The sequence below is a fragment of the Rhinatrema bivittatum genome, chromosome 14 (genome assembly GCF_901001135.1).
Source record: "Rhinatrema bivittatum chromosome 14, aRhiBiv1.1, whole genome shotgun sequence".
Lineage (NCBI taxonomy): Eukaryota > Metazoa > Chordata > Amphibia > Gymnophiona > Rhinatrematidae > Rhinatrema > Rhinatrema bivittatum.
The window spans coordinates 41,446,954-41,463,277 of record NC_042628.1 but is presented as its reverse complement, the minus strand read 5'-3'; the positions used below and the strand labels follow the sequence as shown (position 1 = coordinate 41,463,277).

Sequence of the window (16,324 nt, the reverse complement as noted above, 5' to 3'; positions counted from 1 at the left end):
AGAGGTCAGGAGTCCCCCCCCCCAAGACTTGCCAAAAGTCCCTGGTGGTCCAGCGGGGGTCCTGGAGCGATCTCCTGCACTCGGGCCGTTGGCTGCCGGTATTCAAAATGGCGCCGATAGCCTTTGCCCTTACTATGTCACAGGGGCCGACCAATGGCACCGGTAGCCCCTGTGACATAGTAAGGGCAAAGGCTATCGACGCCATTTTGAATACTGGCAGCCGACGGTCCGAGTGCAGGAGATCACTCCAGGCCTCCCGCTGAACCACCAGGAACTTTTGGCAAGTCTTAGGGGGTCAGGAGGGTGGGGGGTTGTAATAAATTAAATTTAAAGGGTTGGGATGGGGGGTTTTTTGGGAAACGAATACATATGTAAGTAATGAACGGATCGGGGTCCCCCGAGAATGGATGCAGCAGATTTGGGTCCCGACGAATACCGAATGGGACAAATCCGTCCCTGCTGCACATCCCTATTGCCTAGTAGACTTACAATGATGATACAACACATTCAAGGCAACCCCATGTTCCAGGGAAAAACTGAACTACATTGTGTTAAGATTGTGGGTCAAAAGGTAAATTTGTCCATTGAGAGCCTGAGATCCTGTCTTTATCTGGTTTCCTTTAGTGTCAGTTGTGAATAATTACTTCTACATGAACATCTGTAGTGTTGTGATAGATAAACAGAGAAACGTTTCAATATAACAAGGTATCATATGTTGTGTCAGTCAAATTGTATTCACCACCTTTCTCTGCCCATATTGGCTGAGACATCTTATTAATCTAAACGTCTGTTCTTTAGTGACTTACTAGTCTGGGAGTGGACCTTGGGTTATATTATTACAAGGCTGTGATGGTAATAAATGAATGGCTATTAGCATGCTTTTGCTAAATAAATGATTTCAGAAATTTAGAATAGCCTACAGCTGTAAATAATTAAATCAACATTTAGTATAAGCAGAATCATTGGAACAGTAACATTACTCTCTTTATTCTTGAGGTTTTCATTTCTTTCCCGAGGAGTAATAAGTGGTAAAGTATCTGAAGTCTTTTTTTTTTTTAATTAAGCATGTCCCATCATTGTGGGTCCAAGTAATCCAGGGATTGTTCTCCTCATAATCATCATATAGTTGAGCTAGCTCACCTGGGAATATCTACAGCATAAATACAGCCAAAAAGATATTTCAAAACAGGAGGTGGGCATAAAAGAGAGCACTTTTCAAAGTAGAAATAAAGCAAGGAAATATGCAGACTGATATGTAGAAGACCAGAGGCAATACTGATAGTCTGGCCCTGACTTGAACTTAACTACTGTTCCCTGATTTCTTCCCTTCTGCTCCAGCTCATGGAGGCGATTCAGAAACAAGAAGACATCAACTTTCGCCTTCAGGACTACATTGACCGCATTATTGTAGCCATCATGGAGACTAATCCATCCATCCTGGAAGTGAAGTAAGACCATATGAGCACTGGCAGTTCACCATCGCCACCACTGCTCCTGTCTCAGATCTCCTTCAGCTGAGAGGAAAACCGTGAAAGACTGTGCCATTGTAGAGCAAGATGAAGGCAGGGCTTGTGAGGGCAGGGATGGGGGAGCAACAACTGAATCAAGACATTGGAAATGAGAGAGGACGAGGGAGTGAGCTTTCTTTTTCCCTCTGTTGTTCTGGGATGTTTCCTGGTCTGGAGCGGCAATGCACATTGTAGTGGAGAAAGCCAGGGCACAGAAATATGGAAGGAGGGAGTGGCAGGCGAAGCAGAGTACAGGGTCTGTCGAGTGCAGGTATTGCAGGCTGCTCTGATCTTCCTGTCCCTTCTGCATTCTTCTTGCCCTTGACATTATATCTGGTATCATGTCCTGTGAAAGGTGCCATGGTTCTTGCTGGGCAGGAATGCCGGATTTTGTTATGCTTTGGTAAGTCTGTTACAGATTCCAAAATCCTGGTGCAGTTTTTCACAGAAGCATTAAAACCAGCAGCTTCCAAACCTCAAGTTCTAACCAATAATTGTGAGACAATTATAGGGCACAGCAAACAAGCTCCTACCACATTAGTTTTTAAAAGACAGTTTTCACTCTGTCAGTGTCCTAATCCAGTGTGCATCTTATTGGTTTTCATGGATTACAATGACTAAAGATAGTTTTAAAAAATAGATAAATGACAGTTGGGGTGTCCTGTGTGCTCCTTCAGGCTTTCTAATGGTGCTTTATCTTAAGACTCTTACGTAAGTCTTCCATGCCGCATCTGGTGAAAGTGGTCTATGGACCCCTCCCATTCACATCTCTGGATACTGCACTTGTGGCTTTAAACAGATTTTTATAGAATGCCATAGAACCTGGTTAACTGCGAATGATATATGGATGCATGTGGATGGAGTGATTGATTTCTCAGGCATTATTACATGTTCTGGGGTTGAAATATGACAGAAATTGCTTGGCAAAGATGTACTTGTGGTACATTGAGAGAACCAAGGATAAAAGTTGGGTTTTTAGTTTGCATTTTTCCAGTGAAGCCTGGAAACTGGATGAGCAACAATTGCTAGAACAATCCCAGAATTTCTTAAGGTAGAAACAGGCCTTAGTTTCGTATTTGCTATAAACCAGTCTCCCTGTCCTTGAATGTGATAAAAGATAATTACTTAGCGGTAGTCAGACAAGTCGAGATCACTCATGGCATTCAGTGACACAACTGAGATTTTAAGTTATTTAAAAACATTTTGAGACTTGTAATCTTCTCCATCTTAGTAAGTGTGATGCAGCATGTCCCTCAGTAAGCTCTTTAAGGTAGGAACTAAAGTTCTCCCAAGAGATGAAGCATGCCATACACAGTTTCATTCTTTTTTTCCACTCAGAGATCCTTATTTACAGATCAGTTCATTGACCTGAGCTATCAAGGCGTTCCAGGCATGTTTATGGAAGCTAAATACAAGCTAACATAAATCCATGCAGCAAGAAACACCCTTGTTCTTATGCCTGACCAGCTTCTGTATTTCTTAGCTGCTGACACCCACAGGCTTCTTAAATGGAGATTTCCTACCAGCATGATAGCTCTCGGATTCAGCTATCCTATCCAGTTGAGCCCCTTCTCTCTCTGGGCCTTTTCTCCTCTGTTTGCTTTTCTTTGTTTCTTTCTTAATTTCCCAATTACTTCTACAAGGCCTTGGAGGCCAGGATCCTTTGAAACTATAATAAATATTGCCCCACAATGACATCATCTCCTCTCCAACCTTTAGAGTTCCCTTTAGTGGTCAGCTGCCCACATTTCAGGGAAGAAATGTTCGCTCCTTCACAGTGGGGAAAAGCAAGACCTTTCCTATGAGTCAATGGTGACTCTGGTAGAATGTGACTTGGACCTGTGATAGAATAACTAACTAGTGGTGCTGCTGCTGCAGGAAAAGATGTCAGGCCAAGTATCAAAGTGCATCATGGTGCTTGTAGTCCAAAGAAGCAAGGCCACAAGTCTTCAAATGCAGGTCCATCAGAAGGAGTGGGGTTGGAGAAATGCCAGCGAGCCATTCTGCTACCAATCAGTCTAGTAGTAGAGGTAAAGGTTCTGTGGCAAGCACTGTCATCACCTGAGGTCCAAACCACATCATCAGAGGGGGACCCTCCTGTAAATTGTGTCTTTAGAAGGGAGAGACCCTTCCTGGACCACTATTTTCCTTCTTGACAGTCCTGCCTAAATGCTTGCAGTATTACTGCACCCTAGCTTTGAAATGACTATCTCTCCCTCTACTTTACTCAAAGACCTAAACCCATTGTGACTGGTGCCAGGAAAGAGAAGGATGAGTGCAAGTTAGGGCAGTCAAGAGATTTTAATATCAAGTTACTGGATAGAACAAAATTGGTCTTTATCTTGTAACTAATGAAAGGACACAGGAGAAAAGGATTTAGGCATTTTTTTAAACTTTGGGCTTATCTTCTTCACCCAGAGAGATGTGCCCATAATATGGATATTGAATTATGAACTGGGGTATGTTGTGTTACAAATACCTCAAGTACTTCTGCTTTAGAGACCTTTTTTAATGATAATTTCTTCCTGCAACACTTTCCTCTCTATTTCCTACTCTGATATGTAGTTTTCTAATATCATATCGAGCTCCTGTGCTCAATGTAGGTTACATTTCCTCTAAGCTCTTTTCAGCACTATCAGACATCAACTTAGAGGAGTATTATAGTGTTCTCAAAAACAGTACCACAAATTATCACTTAGGAGGCTGGTACAGAGAGCAGTACATATAGAGTAAGAGCTGTATTCATTCAGTGATAGGTTCCTATTATCTTACTACCACCTTAAACATATTAGAAAGGAGTGATTTTTAAAAAGACACTGTTTCCAAAATCCCAGCCCCTTAGAGTAAATGATTAGTATTCAATTATAGTGCTATTTCCAACAAAAATGTGTGCTGGATACTCTTTAAGAGCTATTTTAGGACCATACTAGCCATTTCCCCAGCCAAAGAACAATGAGCTTTATGTCAGGCCAGGAGCCACCCCTCTCAAGGATAGCTAAATCCAAGCTACAGTGCTGGTCTGTTGAGGCCTAGCATCACAATTTATTTTGGCCAAGGTGTATTAATATATTGGTACAGTTCATAGCACAAGGCTACCAACTCCTGGAAGAAATGGAAAGGGATTTGACAAGATTTGCATATTCAAATGGAGCTTTAATATATAGCATAAGCCTGTGTGTGAGGACCCCAAATACCTCCTTCTATTCTTTGAAAAATGCCCTCACTAGATCTATAGAAAACCTTTTTTGGATTTTTGTCCTGTTTAGCAGATGATTCACAGCAGCTTGAGAAGTCTGCTAGTTTTATAAGACTCACTGTTTCCTTTATTGTCCTCAGCTTAGTATATTCTACTGTTCTAGTCTGTCCCCATTTTTGTCTTCCCAAAGACAGAGAGCACCTGAGGACAGGAAGAGAAATAGGAATATGAGGTCCTAAACAGTCATGTGAAGGATACAGGTTAAGCTGTTTTATCCATAGTTGTATTATAAAATAGCAGTAAAAGGAGACAGCCTGAAACAAATGATGTAAGAGGCACCATTCTAAACTAATAAAGAAGGGTGTCAGCAAGCTGGGAACGATATTATGCCTCTTAACAAGACCAGAATTGATCTAAAATGGGCTACCTGGTCCTCTCTAGCATTCATCCTGTAAGTCCAGAAGCAGCAAACAACCTATATATATTTTTAATACTTGTGAATGCAAGTAAAAAGCTTGAATGCAGGTAAAGAAAGTTCAAGACCAAAATCTAAATTATTGTAAATATCTTAATAAAAACAATCATATCCTAGGCACAGGCATTCGAGAATACTGAAAGTACCTAATAGTTCCACAGTTCAAAATGTAACTGCACATGATAACCCTATAGCCAGGGTGAAATGCTGAGGGAGGACTCTCAGTCTTAAGACCACTTCAGTATCTTGAGACTGAGGGTCCTTCCTCAGCATTACACATGGACTGTGGGGTTGTCAAGTGCAGTTACATTTTGAACTGTGGGATTATATGCCTTCAGTATTCTTGAATGCCTGTGTCTAGAATAGTGTTTCCCAACCGGTGTGCCTTCAGACCTGATTGGGTGTGCCACGAAAAAGTCACCACTGCCTGATGCTCAGATCCAGACCTGCACCTGGGCTCTGCTCTCAACACCTTAGAGCAGAGCTTTCCAAACTTTTCATGTTGGTGACACACTTTTTAGACAAACATAATTTCGTGACACAGTAATTCAGTCTACCAGCAAACCAGAAGTTAAAGGTTAAACGAACAAAATGTATTTCAACAATTTATGTATGTTTCCTTAAATATGTACATAAATAAAATGTTTCACAACACAACCTATCTCATAATAAATATTTGCAGGCTTCCACTTCCTCCATGCTGATCTCGTACATTGTGAGATCGGCATAGAGAAAGTGCTACTCTTGCACATTCCCAAAGATTACATGTGCCAATCACTAAAAAGTAATTTTTTTTTTACCTTTGCTGTCTGATCTTAGTTTTCTAATCGGTTGGTCACAGGCTTTTTTTTCCACCTTTCCTTTCTTGTTTTTTTGCCAATTCCTTTTACAGGGTCTTTTTTTCTATTTCTTTTCTCTCCATCTGTCTTCCCTCAAACACACAATCAGGTTCTCATTCTCACACGCTATCTCACACATTCTCACACACACAGGCTCTCACTCACATGCAATCTCACACATCCACAGCTCTCACTCTCACATGCCTCTCTCTCATACATACATACATACATACTGTCTCTCTCGTGCACATGCTGTCTCACTCTCACACACACAGGCTCTCTCACTCCTACATGCTCTCTTGCTCAAGCACAGGCTCTCACTGGCACATGCTGTCCCTCTGCACGGGTTGCCAAAGGATGGGCTCTTCAGAGGCCTTGATCTTCCCTGGCCGTGACATGGGATCTGCAGCGGCCCTGCTATCGGGTTTCCTCCTCTTCTCGGGCCGTCGCGACGTGGGATCCGCAACGGCCCATTAATGCTGCTCTTCTTCTGTATGCAGCAGATGCTCCTCCTCCTTCCTGCCCACGCGGCTCCGGCAACGTTTTTCTTCCAGGGCTGCACAGGCAGGAAGGAGAAGGAGTGAACGTGACCCTTTTCTTCGGGCCGTGGTGATGTAAGCTCCACCACTGCCCGCCGATCTTCCTGCTATACTTCCCTGCTTCCGCCGGCCCTGTGGACCGGGCGACACACCTCCACACTACAGGCGACACACTAATGTGTCCAGACACACACTTTGGAAAGCTCTGCCTTAGAGCAACAATAGTCACCAGAGGTGTCTCTTAGCATGTAGCAGTTCCATTCTGAGAACATTTGCAATCAATATCTTTTCTTCCTAGCTATAGTATGAGTCCTGAACTGTGGTAATTAATGGACAGTATGTGGATATCCAGGTCCTTCTTTGTACAGCACACACAATGCACACAGCATCTTCTTTATTTTTCCCCCTCGTGAGCATCTTTTGAGTCCTTTCAGCCTATGTCTTATCCCTAGGCTGAGTGAGATGGGAAGAGCATGCACTGGATGTGGCTCACTGAGTGTTGGGAGCAATTGCAGTGGAGGAGCTGTAACAGCCACCTGCAGTAGCCAAGGTAACTAACTGAGCCGGTTGCCTTCACCACAGCCTTCTCCTGTACCTTTATGTAGAGGAAACTGGTCCATTGTGACAGGCTCATGTGTGTCTCCATCTCTTCTCTCCCTTTGTTTTAAAATTTGGCAGAAAACATGGAGCTTTCAATGCTTACCTAGCTATTCTTTTCACCATATCACTCCTCTCCATGTGTGCAGATTGGTATTTTTGTTTTTGCAGGTGTACCTTGGGCTTGAAAAAGTTGGGAAACACTAGCCTAGGATATGATTATTTTTATTAAGACATTTACAATAGTTTATATTTTGGTCTTGAACTATTTTTATTAAATATATGTAGGTTGTTTGCTGCTTCTGGACTTACAAGGTGAATGTTGAGAGAAGACCAGGTAGCCCATTTTAGACCAATTCAGATCATGTTAAGAGATGTAATATTATTTCTGGCTTGCTAACATCCTTCTGTACTACGGCAAATTGACAAGCTAAAGAGTAGCAAAGCACCTGGACCAGATGGTATACATCTCAGAATGCTGAAAGAACTGAAAAATAAAATTGCAAACCTATTGTTGGTAATCTATAAACTTCCATTAAAAGCAACTACAGTATCTGAAGATTGGAGGGTGGCCAATGTAATGCCGGTTTTTAAAAAGGGTTCCAGGGTGATTCAGGAAACTACAGACCGGTAAGCCTGACAGAGCCGGGAAAAATGGTTGAAACTAAAGAACAAAATTACTGAACATATAGACATAGACAACATGGATTTAGCCAAAGACACCTTGCTTCACCAATTTGCTACATTTTTTTTTTTGAAGGCATGCATGTGGATAAAGGTGTGAATGTGGATAAAGTTGACCAGTTGATATAGTACATATGGATATTCAGAAAACATTTGATAGATTACCTTATGAGAGATACTTGAGGAAATTAAAAAATCATGGGATGGGGGGGCAATTTTCTCTTGTGAATTGAGAACTGGTTAAAAGAGAGAAAACAGAGAGTAGGGCTAAATGGACAATTTTCTCAATGGAGAAAGGTGAATAGTGGAGCGCTCCAGGGATCTGTATTTGGAATGCTGCTTTTTAATATATTTATAAAAGACCTACAGATGGGAAGAAGTAAGGCGATCAGAATTGTTTATACAAAATTATTCAAAGTTGTTAAATCACAGAGGTTTGAGCTCTTCAGGTTGGAGAAGAGATGGCTGAGAGGAGATATGATAGAGGTCTATAAAATAATGAGTGGAATGGGTAAATGTGATTTGGTTGTTTAATCTTTCAAAAAGTACAAAGACAAGGAGATTTTTAATGAAATTACTAGGTGATAGGGATGTGAATCGTGTCCTCGATCGTCTTAACGATCGATTTCGGCTGGGAGGGGGAGGGAATCGTATTGTTGCCGTTTGGGGGGGTAAAATATCGTGAAAAATCGTGAAAAATCGTGAAAAATCTAAAAATCTAAAAATCGCAAAACCGGCACATTAAAACCCCCTAAAACCCACCCCCGACCCTTTAAATTAAATCCCCCACCCTCCCGAACCCCCCCCAAATGAGTTAAATAACCTGCGGGTCCAGCGGCGGTCCGGAACGGCAGCGGTCCGGAACGGGCTCCTGCTCCTCAATCTTGTTGTCTTCAGCCGGCGCCATTTTCCAAAATGGCGGCGAAAAATGGCCGCGAATCGTTTTCGTACGGAAAATGGCGCCGGCAGGAGATCGACTGCAGGAGGTCGTTCAGCGAGGCGCCGGAACCCTCGCTGAACGACCTCCTGCAGTCGATCTCCTGCCGGCGCCATTTTCCGTACGAAAACGATTCGCGGCGGGAAATCGCTCCCTGACCCCCGCTGGACCTCCAGGAACTTTTGGCCAGCTTGTGGGGGGCCTCCTGACCCCCACGAGACTTGCCAAAAGTCCAGCGGGGGTCCGGAAGGACCTCCTGCCGTCCAATCGTGTTCGTCTATGGCCGCCGCCATTTTTCGCCGCCATTTTGGAAAATGGCGCCGGCTGAAGACAACAAGATTGAGGAGCAGGAGCCCGTTCCGGACCGCTGCCGTTCCGGACCGCCGCTGGACCCGCAGGTTATTTAACTCATTTGGGGGGGGTTCGGGAGGGTGGGGGATTTAATTTAAAGGGTCGGGGGTGGGTTTTAGGGGGTTTTAGTGTGCCGGCTCACGATTCTAACGATTTATAACGATAAATCGTTAGAATCTCTATTGTATTGTGTTCCATAACGGTTTAAGACGATATTAAAATTATCGGACGATAATTTTAATCGTCCTAAAACGATTCACATCCCTACTAGGTGATACATTTAAGACAAATAGGAGAAAATAATTTTTTACTCAATGCATAATGAAACCTTGGAATTTGTTGCTGGAGGATGTGGACAAAGCTGTTAATGTAGCTGCATTTTAAAAAGATCTAGACAAGGTCCTGGAAAAAAGTACATACATCATTATTAAGGTAAACTTGGGAAAATCCACTGCTTATCCCTGGGATAAGCAACATGGTATCTGTCAACCTGCCAGGTACTTATTGTCTGGATTGGCCACTGTTGGAAACAGGATATTGGGCTTGATGGACCTTTGGTCTGAACCAATATGGCAGATTTTAGGAAGGAGCCTCTTACATCATTTGTTACAGGCTATTTCCTTTTTTTCTGTTTGTATTTGTTTCTGAGATTGTATAATTGGCTTTCTTTGTAGTACTTTATGACTAGTAGGCCAGTTTGACTGGACACAAACATTCTACAATTGAAACTGTTTAACTTTTAAATACAGTGAAAAAAACAGCTGAGCTTGGATCTCTCCCTGTATCTATGTTAGCAGCTGTTCTCCTTGTTATTTTGAGATTAAGCATCTAGTCTTGATTCTCTAGCTCCATCCAGTGCCTTCTGGTCCTTGTCGCAGGACTGGACCATAATGTCACATCGGCATACAATTATTTTGGTGACCATTCTGCTTCCTTATGACATACAGCTGGGTTCTGCAGGAGCTGATGCTGAATTGGTGGGAGGGGGCTTGTATCATTCACTTCTCCATCCTGTTCTGAATTTTTGCATTCAAACAGAAAATCAAGTCATCCCATGCAAAAAAAAAATAGCACACAAAACATTTGTAAAATGTAATCACAATAAATGCTTTAAAGCAATTCTAAAAAATAGAGAAGATTAAACAAGCAGATGCAAAATAAAGAAAGACAAGCTGAATGGCTGAGGTGGTGTAACATTAACCACAGAAAGGAAACTTCAACCGGGAGAACTCTTTAAAGAAAAGAGGAGAGGCAGAGTGTGCACCTGTGCCAGGCTGGTGGTAGTTTCCATGTTACATTGCATATGTATGTGTGGCATTGCTGAGTCTGGAGTCCCATGGCACCTTCAGGAGAACATGCAGAAACCAGCTCCTGCCCTGTGACTCAGCAGGGTGCTTCAACTGGTGTAGGTCAGTCCCTGACATGTGAACATTGCTTTTCTATTTCAGGATGCACTGATCATTGGACTTCGGTCGATTTCCCACGTGCCTGAACATTATTTGACGTTAATTCAACAGGAAGGTGGGGCAGTCGATTGCAATAATCTGTCCTGGTTATGTGGGACTCTGCTAATGACACTGTAAACAATGGAGGCAGATCCCCTTGCAGGAATTTAAAACACTACCTGAGAAATCTTTCCCTGACAATCTCTAATATTTTACATGTCTTCAGAATTTACCAGCAGCATGAAGATTACAAAATAGTGTTGATTTTTTTTTTGTGTTAATTATTTTGGTTCTTCTGAAACAAGAAACTGCTGCTGCTAGTTTGTAACTGACGACTCCTTTCATATCCCAAAGGTTGAAATTTGCTATTGAATTGCTGCATTGAAGAGCTGGCTAAATACTGAGAGGAAAAAGCATCTGTATTCAGTCCTGAACTGACCTATTCTGGATCTTTTCTTGGTATATCTGTTGTGAAAAAGGGCCCATTGTGAACAGTGAATGTAAAGTGGGAATCCCTTCACACAGGATTTACTAACTTCCAGCTGGGCCAAACTGCTTGATTCCTCTCTCTCTCCTCTGCTTGCTCAAGTCCTTTATTCAGTCTGACAGGAGGATGTGTGGCTGGCAGGTAAGAGGGCCTAGCAGAGGTCTGTGCTCATGTACTTTTGTTGGAGGAGATGATTAAAGGAGGCCCTATGTATGAACACATTGAGGCCAAAGCAATACCAGGCGCAGCAGCTAGTGCACGGCTTAACACGTGATTGGATGCACGTTTTGGACACGCGTCCATAACCCCCGATGTCATACGGAGATTAGCATGTCCAAAACGCGCGTCCAAATCGCCACATAGCTAAAAACACTCATCACATGTAAATTCCATGTAGATGAGGCTATTAGCTAATCCCTGCGATGCAAAAAATTGCCCGCGTGCCCATTGCCAGGCAGATTTTACACCAGCCTGGGGCTGGCTTAAAGGTATGCCATGCTCAAGGGGCGCATTGAAAAAAAAGAAAAATCCAGCTTTTTGTGATTCCTCCTAATAGTATTGTAATGATACTAAGTCGGAGGAACCAAAGAAAGCAGATTTAGTTAAAAAAAAAAAATTCTGGATGTCCAATAGACACAGACAAGATACAAGGTCCAGGCCGTGTATCTTGTGCATGTCTATGCCTGTAGCGGGAGGAAACTGACGCTCGTAGATTGAGCGTCCGTTTTCCCAACCCACACTGACAGCCACCTCTCCCGCGCACCCGATGCTGAGGAGGTGCTAGGGACGCACACATTTTCCCTAGCGCCTTCTTTTCTGCGCGACCTCTAATTTAAATATTGCATCGCGTGCCCAGGAGAGGTGGCTGGGCACGGGTTAGGAAAACGGGCATGCAACACTGAGCGCCCGTTTTCTGTGCACAAATATTGCATCGGCCCCATTGTGGCCTTTTCTTGATCTTCTCAAAGGAATGAGCTCCCTTCTCAGTTAAAGTACAATCTTAGCCACAGTTCTAGACTTTTATTAACCAACCAAATACTCTGCTTTGGCTGACTTGACTGTCCCGTTGTGCAGAGAGGAGGTAGTCCTTGGACTTGTGATGTTTCTTCTAGGTGAGGGTGAAGGAGAAAGCTGCCAATGGGCTCTCTTTAGAACAAATACATTTATTGTAGAGTGGTTCTAACACAGCTTGACCACTATTACAAAGCTTACTTAGTAGCAGGACTGCATCAGATAGAAAAGAGAAACTTTCAATAATTTTGTTTTTAATTTTTATTTAAATTTATTTATTTTTTTCAATTAGTTTTAGTTTATTTCTTTTAGTGGTTGTCTGTTACCTGTTAGGTTTCCCTGCAGTAAGCAGCACTGCTCCCATCGTTGAGGTATTCTGACCTCTTATTTGAGGCGGGCAGTAAAGTTTTCTCCTCCTCGTAAGCATACACTGGAGAGTTTTCTTTTAAATGTGCAACTTTGTATTTTCAGAGAGTATCTTGGCTTCCATTTTCTTGTCTTTTTTTTCATTTGTTTGGTAAAATCAGTTGCATATTGCCCCTGCCTACAGCTGTAACTGCCTGTCATTCCATATCAGCTCTGCCTCAGAATATTGCAGCTGGGATTCCTCTCGGTTCACTTGAATGGCAGACTCTACTACTCACCTCCAAGCAGTAGAAGAGAGAGCAGGATCCGCTGAGAAAGGAGGCAGGCCCTGGACAATAGAATAACTCAAGGTTGAAATGCCATCTCAACATACATAATGCTAAATTGGAGCACTATATATTGTTAAAAAAATGTAAAATAATTTCCCCTTTTAACTTTGAAGTCTGCTTTTTTTGACGTACATCTGTCTACACAGAGCCTATCACAGAGATCCTGTGCAGTGCCCAGTGGCCAGCCCCCTGATTGTGCAGGGGCTTGAACCAATGGAAATACAAGTTCTCTGAATCATAAGGGTGGTTATATTTCTGGGTGGACAGCACTATATTTAGCACTGTGCACCCTTGCGGAGCATTTACATTTTAGCATCACTTTTGTCATAGGTTGACATGATTCTGTAAGGAAACCATAGCTTCAAATACAGATTCTACCACTTACTTGCCACCTCAGAAAGTCTTCATCACCCATCAAAACTATAGGGATGTGTTTTGGATGAAGATATCAAGAGCAGCACAAGAGTGCTGTGATTTAGGGAAGAGGCTTGATGTTACATTATGAGCCAGCGTTTCTCTAGCACCCAATTGTGGCCCAAGGTAGGCCCATATATACTCTGGGATAGCACCCCCTTGGCGGGGCACGCTGTGGAGAGTGTACATTTTCCAAAGAGCCTCAGGTGTGTGTGTGTGTGTGTGTGTGTGTGTGTAAATCAGTGTATATTGGGACAAATTTTTCTATCTTGTAGAGTACTGTAGGTATTTTTATAGAATGAAGGCTGAGCAACTTTTTTAAAAATAATTTCAGGAGGTGCAAACAATATCCTTATGTGTGTACATATATAAATATAAATATATAAATATGAGCAAAGTTGGTCTTTCCTGACTTGGGGTAGTATATATCCCTTGGCATTTTGTTTTAGTTTTGTTTGATCAACGAGAGGTACTGTAATTGTAAATAGCAGAATCCAGAGTAAATGCAAACTAAACGCCCAGCATTTGACTTGCACACTGAACATGCTTTAACTCCATGCGGGGATCGGGAGAATCGTTGCAAACTGAACCTCTGACAGATGCTCTGTAGGAATTCTGAAATGATGTAATGAATGCTGTCAAATTAAATGCTGTTCCCATGAGTCTTTGCTCGTCTTCTCATTCAATGAACTGATACAGCAGGGAATCTCCTGCTATCAGAGATCGGAAACGTTCCTCTTCTGAAAGGTTAGAAAATAACTATATACAAGTGTTATTTAAAGGGGACCTTTAACTCAAAGATTAGTCACGGTATGTCCAGTAATTCAAAGGGCACGAAGTTTGATGAGTTAAGGACAAAGACTATTTTAGGTCGAATTTCTTCACCGTAGGGGTTTTCCTTTATACCCTGACCACTCTGAGCTCCAATGAATGTAGAGATGTGTGAGTAGCTGTTATGTTCATGCAGAAAAGTAAGGATGATATCTACAGGTGTTGAGTCTAAATGCTGTGTCCCATGGTGAAAGACAAGGTAATGCAACCAGTCAGCTGACTAAAAGATTGGCATCCTAGATCTGTGCTTCCCATTTTTAGATTCATTCATTAAGCAAATTACAAGACAGGATGTATTATTAGGTTCACTACAATAAAGCTTGCATCTCACTTGGCCACCATCTTTCTTTTGTATTTAGCTATGGCCTTTATGATCATTTTTCTCCTGCATTTTGGATGTAGCAGGATGAAATTAGCACAGATGTCTGCTGATAAACAGTACTGTAGCACCTGAATTCATTAGGGGGTCAGTTTTCAAAGAGTGTAAGTGCCTTTGAAAATGAACTAGGGCTGAATTCCTAAATTTAGCTCACTAAAAAGTGGGTGGCTACTGGGACAGAAACATAAACATAGAAATATAGAAACATAGAACTGACGGCAGAAAAGGACCTAATGGCTCATCCGGTCTGCCCAGCAAGCTCCCATACTTATCAGTTACTCAGACCACCAAGGTCAGGGCTCTTGGTTACTGTTTGAGTTAAATTTCCTTTCAGCCCCCTGCCGTTGAAGCAGAGAGCAGTGTTGGAGTTGCATCAGAAGTGTAGCATCAGGCTTTTTGGTTAAGGGTAGTAAGTTACCCCATGCTCTTGTTGGGTGGGGGGGAATGTTAGGTGCTTAGCATAGATTTTCAGCACTAGGCACCTAACCTAGGATCCTAACTCTAGTAAAATGAATAGCTGTCCTAAATTAAGGATATTTTTTTTTTTTTTGTAATTAAAAGTTTTTTTATTAAACCAAATAATGGAACATGTAAACAGTACAAAACATAAAGGATAGCTATTATGAAAATAAAACAGCAAGGTGAACAAGAGTATAACAGACTTCACAGATACGGTTTACATCCCAAAATAGGAACCACGAGTTTTATAAGTAGTAAACCTCCCCCCCCCCCCCCCCCCCAAGCTCACATTAACGCTGTAACAGAAAGAATTATTGGGTGCCACACAAAAGGAAATGGGTAAGCCATAGAAAATACACAAAAGGTGTAAGTGAGGAGCCAGGCTGCCCAAGGAATCTGGTCACACGTGAAACATAAGGTAGTGGCTAAGCTGAATTACCCAGAGACATAGAAGATAGCCACATTTGGTAGGGTTTCCAAATCAACTCAAAGCGAGAAACTCTCTTATGCTTATAAGCTGTAATTTGGGATAATAAAACAATCTTTTGCATTTTTTGTTGTATGGCTGCTTTTGTGGGAACACTGGGGGATTTCCACAATCGCGCTATCTCGCATCGACTAGCAGTTAATATATACTGGGCTAACCGATTAGAATCCTCCGATAGCCCAGGTAGTTTCATGCCTAATAACGCTTGCGCAGGTGTAAGGGAGGTCAGCCCAGGAAACAAAGTATTCGACCATTGAAGTATCTCTTCCCAGACCACCTGTAGTCGGGGACATGCCCACCACATATGGTAAAAAGTACCCTTCTCCAGACAGGACCACCAACAGGTATCCAGGTAAAGAGGTGTGTATTTATGCAACTGAGAGGGGCACAGATACCAGTGGTATAGCACCTTATAAGAATTCTCAATAAGAGAGGCCGCTATATACCCTCTACCTATATTTTGAAAAATAGACGTCCAGACTCGAGGAGTCCAAATTACCTGGAGATCTTTTTCCCAAGTCTGCTGAAAAGTATAGTTAGGCACGTCATGTGGCAATAGGAATTGGTATAGCATCGATAATACTTTAGTACAACCATGAGCTTTCTCACACAACTTCTCAAAGTCGGATTTTCCCAGGGAAAGATGCAAAGCAAGCATATTGGCCCAGGCAAAATGAGTTAATTGTAAATATGGGTACAAAGTCGAATCAGGCAAAGCATAAGCTCGCTGAAGATCAGCAAAAGGGCGCATTGCCGTTTGACCCCAAACATGCCCCCAATGCTTGATTCCCCTCCTCCTCCACACTGTGAAAGCCGAGCTAGTATGATATGCTCTACTGCCCACTAAAGAAGTTCCGTGTTGCTGCCATAATTGGAGCAGCATAAGTGTGGAGGGGAGGGAGCACCAAACCTACTATCCAAGTGTGTCTAGGTTGCCAGAGAAGACTACTAAGTGGCACAGAGCCCATAAGTTCCTGAGTAATAAGCACC

At 42.5% G+C, this 16,324-nt stretch overlaps 1 protein-coding gene across 5 annotated transcripts in view; it reads left to right on the top strand.

Moving 5' to 3' along the window:
• RAB11FIP3 (RAB11 family interacting protein 3) overlaps positions 1–13,840 on the top strand; it is a 291,188-nt gene extending 277,348 nt beyond the window's left edge. For 3 of the 5 annotated variants that reach the window (XM_029576051.1, XM_029576055.1, XM_029576053.1), the window contains 2 exons: positions 1,339–1,448; positions 10,575–13,840. In XM_029576051.1, coding sequence (XP_029431911.1) covers positions 1,339–1,448; positions 10,575–10,584 — 120 coding nt within the window. In that variant the 3' untranslated portion in view covers positions 10,585–13,840. Of the gene's footprint in view, positions 1–1,338; positions 5,139–10,574 lie in introns of those variants that run through there. The other 2 variants (XM_029576056.1, XM_029576054.1) reach the window with 2 other exon arrangements.
• The last annotated feature ends 2,484 nt before the right edge of the window (positions 13,841–16,324 follow it).